The 9,760-nt window shown below is 49.1% G+C and overlaps 1 protein-coding gene across 1 annotated transcript; it reads left to right on the forward strand.

Annotated features, from left to right (window-relative positions):
• The first annotated feature begins 7,152 nt into the window (after positions 1-7,152).
• LOC120656622 (GATA transcription factor 6-like) lies at positions 7,153-9,049 on the forward strand. The gene is made up of 3 exons (XM_039934784.1): positions 7,153-7,393; positions 7,530-7,850; positions 7,962-9,049. Exons 1-3 carry the CDS (start codon positions 7,199-7,201, stop codon positions 8,772-8,774), a joined length of 1,329 nt encoding a protein of 442 aa, XP_039790718.1. The 5' UTR covers positions 7,153-7,198; the 3' UTR covers positions 8,775-9,049.
• The last annotated feature ends 711 nt before the right edge of the window (positions 9,050-9,760 follow it).

Genomic DNA, 9,760 nt, shown 5'->3' on the forward strand with positions numbered 1-9,760 from the left:
CGCCCCTGTGTGAACTTGTGAAGTCGTGAAGACCAAGTTGTGGGGAAATTTTGCCCGTGTTACCGGAGAGGCAGGTTATTTTTGTGTCTCGATGTTCGCACAGTTTGTTTTTTTTTTCCTTTTGGAAGACCAATGTTTGTCACGAGGAAAAGTGCAAGGTCATGATATCCGGCGGGCGCTTTCCCTTTTCATTGGATTATCTTCACCTTTCCTCTCTCTTTTTTTTTACCGGTCGTCTTTTTTCTTTCGGTGATGACAGGGGAGCTAAATTTGACGATGAAACCATCAGTAGTACGCTTTCCCTGTTTTCATCTAAAGAGCTGCGCCATATTAATGTTCAAATCTTCAAAGGTTGATTGTGAGTGAGGATGAGATCCATTTCAGAGTCGGCCTAGTCAACTTGTCCAATGTGCTGAACTCCTCTGAAGTCTGACCCCTTAGTCCATGCAAGATGACAAGGCGCAAGAGAGCAAACTGGTGATCTCCAATATATCCATCCACTCACTCTGGCCGAACGAACTGCATTGTATCTCTTGGGGAGAGAGAGAGAGAGAGAGAGAGAGAGAGAGAGAGAGAGAGAGAGAGAGGTGCAGGCCACTGGCTTTATTTTCTTGGAGAGATGTTTGCAAGCCCATTGATCGGAACCACAAGCGCTGTGCGCCCGCTTGGTAGCATCATCCATTTCAGTGAGAGCGGAGCGGCGAAGACCCGGTCCTAGGCGTGTCCGTCGTCGTCTCGTCGACCGTCGGGACCTGTCGTCATCCACGCGGCCGCTGGCGGACAGTGGGACATGTGGAGGAGGACTACTGGACTAGTGTGTCCAGCACTCAACACAGAGCTAGTGCTAAGCATTATCCTCAAAGGCTGAAGAGAGAGCCTAATCGTAATCCTGCTTGGATTTGCCGCTTATTACCAAGGGGCTAGGCGAATGCTCACCGCGCTCTGCTCCTGCTCCAACTGCCACTTGATCCGAATCCGAGGTCCACGCGGAAGCAGGCAGGTGCAGCCGTGGGGACGTACAATAATGCACCGCCGGGCACTGTAGCAGCTGAGCTGGACCGTTCGAGGTGGAACGGAAGGATCGGATTGCGTGCAGTGGCACCATATCAGCACGTCCCGTCGCTGTCCTAGGCTCCCACCTCAGACCTCGTTGCGCTGATCGGGATGCCAATAAATTCGCTTTAACGGTAATAATACAGGTTTGGCCGTCATGGATACTCTTCTTTCTTCAATGCAACCTGGTCCACAAGTATGTCTAAGGATTTTGTAGTTAGTTGCCATTGGGTTTGCATCGATTGATAGGCCAGTTGCCATGAAATTCTTATTTTACTAGTAGTAATTAGTGACGTGGAAAAACACATCATTTATATTGTGTCCATGATGTGAACATATTAGTTGGAGGCCTTTGACCCCTGCGCTACTTCGCGAGACGAATCTAATGAGGCTTTTGAACGCACGATTAGAGGTTGGTACTGTAGCATCACTGTAGCAATCATTGATTAATTACCGTTATTAGATTCGTCGCGAAAAGTTACACTCATCTTGAAAAGATTTGGCAAATAAACTTCGTTTAATACTTCATGCATGCAAGATTCTTTTGTAGCGCGAGGAGCGCTACCGAAACCAAACGGCCCCCAATCCATCCTGCCATCGTCGTTTCTATCTGCCCCCTCCCTGATCCACAGTAGATTTGTATTATTTTATTTCCTATGGGAGGTCTCTAAGCTTATGGCTACCTGCAACTACGGACTGCTATATAGATTAGTTGCACAATGTATTTGGACTAGCTGTAGGAGTTGTTTATTGGCTATGGACTGCTTTTGTCTAACATTGTGGATGCCCTCAATGGAGTAAAGAAAACCAACAACTTCTATTTGATCACATCCTATGTTGTAGTATCTCTTGGTGTGTGCTCACTAGTTCACCTGCCGCCTGTGCCGATGCCACCCGGTGGCCACATCACTGAAATGTGTGGGCTCGAGTGTTCATATTCGCAGCGAGATCAGGGGGCGTCTATTCATCACTTTTGGCAATTTGTGGTGATTTCATCGTGGTAGTTTTCTACGTGCTATCTCGCCTCTCCTAGCTCCGACACTGCCTCCGATGCCACCACCACCCTCCATTGTCACCGCCGCTACTCAGCTTCGATCCAAGCTCTCCCACCAAGTGTCTGGCCTACCAATTGTCAAATTGCTCCCTCCGGCCAACGGCGCCTCACCGCCCTGCAACCTATCACCACCAGCGGTCGTCCCTACTATCCGCCGCCCTCTTCTAAGGGCAGGGTTAATAACCCAGCCGGCGGCATGCACTGCCATACGCCAGCTTTGGCACCAGCAGCAGGCTGGAAGCCAGCGCCTGGGTCTAGCCAGGCCCACGAGCAGAGATTAGAGTGTCCCTTCCAGCCGGCGGTAAACAAGACGCCCACTTTTTTCTCTCTCCTCTTCTCTCTCCTCCACATAGATTTCAGCCTACTTGCAGCCTACTATAATATTTGCTCTAAGGTCGCCGATGGCCACAGGACCTCGCAACCCCCAATCCGAAGTTCCCGTACCGAGTACGCGGCCGGCTTATCAGGGAAGATAACCAGTAGCGCCCTTCTACGTCAGGCGCGAGCCTACTCGCGGATGCGATAAATAGATTCTCCGGCGAGACCGCGCTCCGCGCGGCCGCTTGGGGAAGACTCGACCGGCGACGCGCGCCGTTTCAAATTCGAACGCGCCTCGGGTAAAAAACCAGGCGGAGACCGAGAGCTGCCACGCCTGCCGGCGCGCCCGCCACGTTGGATGTGGACGCGCCGGTACCCGCCAGGCCGCCACGCTCCGTGACGCACGGGCGGCCCCCGCGTCAATCTGAGCTCCCTACTGCCATTCTGCCAAGCTGGCTCGACGCGACGCGAAGGTCACCACCCCCCGCGGCTGCAGAACCGGCTGGGGCCACGCGCACGTCGCCGTTTACCCGGCGACGGCGACGACGACGACGTCGTCTCACACACTTCCCTCACTCTCGCTCTCGCGCAGCACACGGTACACAGCCGCCCGAAACTGCCCTCGAGGAGACCGGAGAACCAAGCCCGGCGCGCGCCCTCTCGCCTCGGGGTGAACGGGGCGGCAGCGCCCGCTGTCCCGCCGTGCCGGGCCGGGGTTTTCCTTTTTTTTCCCGCTTCCCCTCCGCTGGCGTTTTGGTAACTTCGCCACGCCGAGGGGCCCCCGGTCAAAATTGGCGCCTCCTTGCAGTTTTCCACAGCCACCACCAGGCGCGCACACGGGACTACGGGAGCACGCTGCAGCAGCGTCAAGGCGTCAACGCGTGCAGAGCAGGCCGCGGCGGTAACTTCGATTGAGATCGGAGCTTAAAAAATTATTCGTGTTTCCTGCTCCATATGTGACGAGGGTGAGCGAAAAATTGAAAGCTGGACAAGGGAAAGGGGTCAGAATCGTCCTCGCTGTCACGTTTAATTTCGGTTCCGTAACAACAACTTTACGTGCGGAAAATGGTAGTGCTGCGTACTAACTACGAACTAATCAACTAATGATGTGACGGACAACCTTTTGCGTCGGCTGCCTTGTGTTAAGAAACCCTAACGAAGGGTTATGTGGGCTTTATACCGAAACTACCCCTGAAGGGCCATCTACCTCTATATATATGTATAGCATCCTGTGTATTATGACTAATGAAAAAAGAGACCAGAAGCTCGACCTATATCCTGTGTTCATTGTGTTCATGAGAGAGATGGAAAGGGAAACGGGATTAATCTACAGCTCCTCTACGTCTATGTGCTACTGGAAGGGAGGGGGACGGATCTGGTGATCCGTGATTATAAACACCCCGTTCGGCAGGCTGGAGCTGGAGTTGTGTGAGAGAAAAACACTGTTGCCTGGTTGGTGGCTGGAGGCTGGAGCTGGAGTTGTGTGAGAGAGAAATACTGTAGAGGCTGGAGGCTGTCCACCAGCCGAACGGGGTGAAAGTTTCTCAACACCTTGAACCCTTTGATCCTTCATTCAGAAGACGGGAGGGAGAAAAAAACACAGAGCTTGCACGTAAATCATCGGCAACCTGCTCCTAGTCCTAGTTATTGCTTTCCGTTTGACTTCCGAAATCAGCATCCAAAGTACGCAAAATCGTTCTCGATTTAATTCTTAAAAAAATCACCATATGATGCCAGTGGTTCTGATAGAACGGACAACACTTTTTTATTGCAGACATGATTTTACCCAACCTGACCAAGGCCAAGCTTTTAGAAGAAAACTAGAACCTCTAGCTATAAATAAACAAAAAAAAACGAATCGTAGCACGATTAAAGCAGTAGCATATCCTTGTACAAGCGGCCAGGCTTCAATTTTCCCGATCTAGCACGGCAGGTTCCGCAAAGCCGACACGGCGCTCCGAGACTCTGGCCAAAACTATATGGAGGCACGAACCAAACCCAGGCACCCAGCCGTGCCTAACAGCACACAGCCGCCCCTGCTCGGCTGCTCCACACAATGTGCGCTGCCGGCGCCACGGCCGGCAAGCGCGACGGACGGACGGAGCAAGCGCCCCCTCTGTGCTTCAGTGCTTGGCTGGGTGATGGCCTCATCCGGAGGAAGCCCGCGCTCCGACTTTCCGAATCCGGATTCCGCGGACGGCGTCCCCTTCCAATCAAGACGTGAGCCACTCAAAACGGGTCACTTATAGAATTAAGTTGTATATATTATTAATTAAATTAATTAAAAAAGATTAAGTATGTTATAGTGCAGCAACCTAACACAACTAATCAAAATGCAACCCAAGGGATAAATATAAAGGATATAAAGTGGCTAAGAAAGTCTTTATAAGCATACAGTATTAAAATGCAGTATGAAAATGTATTTAAAGTGATAGGCATTGTTCATGTTATACTTGTCTTCCTCAAACTCAAACTGTTCAAAAGATGGTGGCTGCTCCGGATACTAGTGCTGAGTCTCCTCGGCAGGGATGGACGGGGGCATGGGCCCCGGGCCCGCGTGGTGCGTGGGTGGCCCACAAGGAGATATCCGGAGCGCACGCCGCACTGCGCTTGATGGCTTGGCCACTTCCTCCGCTGTTGCCTTCGTTGCCTGTGCTGCTCCCCGGCGGAAAAGCCACCGGCGAAATAATAACCTGAATAATTGCGAGCCGAATTTGATTGTTTCGGCTAGTCACAGTGAAGAGAACATGTTCCTGATTAGTGATTCCCAACCGGGTGGCTCCGGTTTTTCTGCAAAGACGCGCGTAAAAAGTTAGTAGGAGAGCCGTGATCGTACTAGTACCCGTACTCGGTCGTATCGGAGCACAGTAAAATTCTTTAATGCGGTACCAGACATAATAAATCCATTATCTTGGAGGACTATTATAGATATGGAGTTCGAATTAAAAGTCTAAATTACTTTTTTGAACTATAGCTAAAGCCGGAATAACCTACAAAACTATGATTTTGTTCATTTTATCCTTCAAACTATACCCTTTGATTCAAATTAGGAAAAGTTTATAAAATCTCTTGACGCATCAATGGTGAATCACATCAGCCCTTGAACTACAAAATCAGGTTTCTAACCTCCTCATCTTTGCAAAACCAAACATTTAGTCTCAGGTGGTTTTGCACCCGGGGTTTGCTACGATTGTGCGGTTTTGTTTTTTCTTTTTTATTTAATTCCTTTGTAAATCACAGAAAAATTATAAAATAGAAAATCCAATTTTATTAGACTCTACAAAAGTATATGTACACTGGAAATATATAATATATTATGCTTTACAAAAAATGATGTAGTTTTATATCTATGCTTTTCTATAAGTAATTATAATAATTCATAAATGCAGCTTCAATGGTCCAATTATGGTGAAAATTTGTATGGTGGGCTTATTATAGTATGCTTGAATTGTAATAAAAATTTCATATTTATTGGATCAACCTAAATAAATCTATAAATAAATTATACATGATTCAATCAGTATGAAAATTTTACTATAGTTCGATAATACAATATTCGCTCACTATAAAAACTTCACCACAATTGGACCATAGAAGCTGCATTTATGAATTATTCTTATTAGTTGCAGAAAAGCATATATCTAAAGCTATAGCAGAAACTATGTGCTAAAGCATATTATTTGTATGTTCACTGTGTAGATCTACTTATGTGGATTCCAATAATTAGATTTTTTATTTTAGAATTTTTGATTTACTATGATTTCTTAATGATCAGCAGAATTAAAATAAAACAATGGACAAAAATGTGGTACTGTAGCAAATCCGGCTGCAAAACTGCTGGGGGTAAATTTTTGGTTTTGAAAAGATACGAGGGGTCAGAAACCACATTTTGTAGTTAAGGGGATGATGTGAACATACACAGTGAACATACAAATGGTATGCTTTACCTATGCATTGATAAATGGATATAGTAAAGCATACTATTTGTATGTTCACTGTGTAGATCTACTTATGTGGATTCCAATAATTAGATTTTCTATTTTAGAATTTTTAATTTACTATGATTTCTTAATGATTCAGCAGAATTAAAATAAAACAATGGACAAAAATGTGGTACTGTAGCAAATCCGGCTGCAAAACTGCTGGGGGTAAATTTCTGGTTTTGCAAAGATACGAGGGGTCAGAAACCACATTTTGTAGTTAAGGGGATGATGTGATCCATCAAATTATCACATAATGTAATTAGTTTTATCCATTTATCAATGCATAGGTGAAGTTTTAAAATGAATCTTACAAGATGTAAGATGATACATTATAAGTTCATAACAAATGTTAGAGGAAATACATCATAATTTTTTATTATTATTTTGATAGGTTAGGATATTTATAGCAAATTAGTTACTGGAGTTTAAAATTATATAAAATAATAATAAAAATTATAATTTTTATATTATGCATTGTGATGTCCATTACTATTTTGAAAAAATTAAATTTAAATCCACCTTATGTAGCGAGAAAAAAATATAAATTATATAATCGGATAAAATAAACTAAATTACATATTTCAAGAGGTAAAATAAAATAGTTGAGAGGGTTATTCAAATTTTTAATAATATTGAAGTAAATTGAAAATTTTACGACCACCAAAGACGACTTCTGTACTACCCCAATCGAGCAGCTACCTGTAAAAGTGGGGAAAAGGAAGAGGGTTAGTGGGGAGGGAGGGAAAACCACAGTGCATTTGTTGCGCGCACGGACTTTCGCAGCCATTCAATGACCCACCAGACCACGCTCATCTCTTCCGCCCCCGCTGCCTTTTCTGCTTCCCACTCCCTCCACGCCTCCCCGCCTTTCCTTTTCAACCGCACCCCGTCGTCTCCCTCCTCCAGCCCACCCCCCCCCCCCCCAGCTGCTGCAGCTGTAGCCCCCGCCATGGCGTCGTTCGTCGCGCACCACCACGGCTCACTGGTAATCTCTCTCTCCCTCGCCCAGACGCGCACGGCGGTTGCTGCAGGAAGAAAGTTTGCTTTTTTAATATTTTGTTACTGTACTCGTGGAGACTGATGGGAGTTTTGCTTGGTTGGTTCCTGTGCGCCGGTTGCAGGGGGAGAGGGAGGGGAGGATGGCCGCGCTGAGGAGTAGCCTCAGGCCGTGCGAGGCGGCGGAGGAGGTGGACGCCGCGCCGGCGGCGTGGGGGCCGGCGGAAAGGGGTGCCGGCCTTTTAGGGGACGGGTTCTCCGTCGAGGACCTGCTGGACCTCGAGGACCTCTGCGAGGTCGACAAGGACTGCACCGAGCTGGTGGCGGCGGCGCCAGCGCCGGCGGCCGTGGAGGACGACAAGCTGTCCAGTGACTCCCACGGGTCGTCGGTGGTGTCGTACGAGCTCATGCCGCTCCCGACGCCAGTGATTGACCTCCCGCTGCCGGTATGAGTTTGACGACTTTGACCCCGTCCTTCGCCGGCAAGGCGGCGTCTTTTCCTCTTTTCTTTTTCCTGCACTTGGTTGTGGAGCGTTTTTTGTGCGTGCCATGTGCAGGCGCATGACGCGGAGGAGCTGGAGTGGGTGTCCCGCATCATGGACGACTCGCAAGCCGAGCTCCCGCCGCCGCCGAAGCTACAGGCGGCGGCCGTAGCAGCGGCCGCAGCGCGGCGTCCGCTGGAACGCGCGGTGCCAACGGCGGCGGCGGACCCTATGCGGAGCCCGACGATTTGCGCGCTGTCGACGGAGGCGCTGGTGCCCGTGAAGGCGCGGCGCAGCAAGCGCTCGCGCGCCTCCGTGTGGTCGCTCTCCGGCGGCGCGCCGCTGTCGGACTCGGCGTCATCGTCCTCCACGGCCACCACGTCGTCCTGCTGCTCGTCCGCCTCGTTCTCGCCGTTCCTCTTCCTGCCGGCGGACTCGCCGCCCGCGTTCTGGGCGGCGCACCTCCTCGGCGAGGCGCCGCGCGGCGCCTCCAAGAAGTCCAAGCACGGCAAGAGCGGCGGCGGCGGCAAGCCCAAGAGGCGCGGGCGCAAGCCCAAGCACCACCCGGCGTCGCACCAGTTCCGGGCCTCGCCCGCCGCGGGCCCCGGCGACCGGCGCTGCAGCCACTGCGGCGTGCAGAAGACGCCGCAGTGGCGCGCGGGACCCGCGGGCGCCAAGACGCTGTGCAACGCGTGCGGGGTGCGCTACAAGTCCGGGCGGCTCCTGCCGGAGTACCGGCCGGCGTGCAGCCCGACGTTCGAGAGCAGCATCCACTCCAACTCGCACCGCAAGGTGCTGGAGATGCGGCGCAAGAAGGAGGGCGTCGTCCTCTTCCCGCCGGGCCCGGCGCCGCTCCCGGCCGCCGCGCCGGCCGTCGCGTCTTTCTAAGCCGGCGCTGTACATTTTTTCAGCCTGTCGTGTACCGTACCTGGATTTTTCCCCCCTCCCTTCCACCTTCTCTATTATCGTATCGGTTGTACTAGTAGCTAGAACTCAGAACTCTAGGAGCTTCATTAGGTCGAATTAGGTGTAGGGATTAAGATTTCCATGGCTTATTATTAGCTAGGTTTGCTGGGGTATGCTTGGCTCTAGTAGTTGTGCCAGTAGTGAGGGTCTTCCCGAGAAACGACCGAATGAATTGGAGGTCTTGCACTCTTGCTGGATGGCGAGGTTAAGGGTTCCCAAACCGGTGGGAACCGTCTGATTTGACCGGTCCGGCCCGGTTTTGGTTTGGATCGGTATCAAATCGGTCGAAATTTAAATTTGAATTAAAATAAAGAAAATTTTCTAAAAAAATTTCAAGGTGCGACGAATTTAATGGTGTCAATTTTTTTAAAAATTTTGTTTATTTAGAATAGTTTGCGGGGATTTGAAGTTCAATAAAAAACGTGCATATAAAAGGATACAAATACAATATAAAAGTAGTATAAAAGAGGGTTGGAGGGTACATTTAAGCTAAAATATATTATATAAATATTTATTTAATATACTTTGCGAGCATTCGAATTTAAACTAAAAAAGAAAAACCGGCCAAACCGACCGGTAAGCCGTTCCGAATCGATTGCACTGTGGTTTTTGAATTCAACCGGTTTAGATCGGTTTCTGATCAAACCGGACTGCGACTGGACTGGTCGGTAACGTTAACGCAGGAGGAAGGCGGAATTGACAAATGGGGGGGGGGGGGGGCACTTCACGCTGTTGGTGCCATATTTGCAATGAAATCTTACTAATTTGAAGTATTAAATGAAATCTATTTACAAAACTTTTTGCACAGATCGGTTGTAAATCGCGAGACGAATCTATTGATGCTAATTAATCCACGATCAATCAATAATTAGTGGATGGTTACTGTAGCATCAATGTTGCAAATCATG

The sequence above is a fragment of the Panicum virgatum genome, chromosome 1N, assembly GCF_016808335.1.
Source record: "Panicum virgatum strain AP13 chromosome 1N, P.virgatum_v5, whole genome shotgun sequence".
NCBI classification, from domain to species: Eukaryota; Viridiplantae; Streptophyta; class Magnoliopsida; order Poales; family Poaceae; genus Panicum; species Panicum virgatum.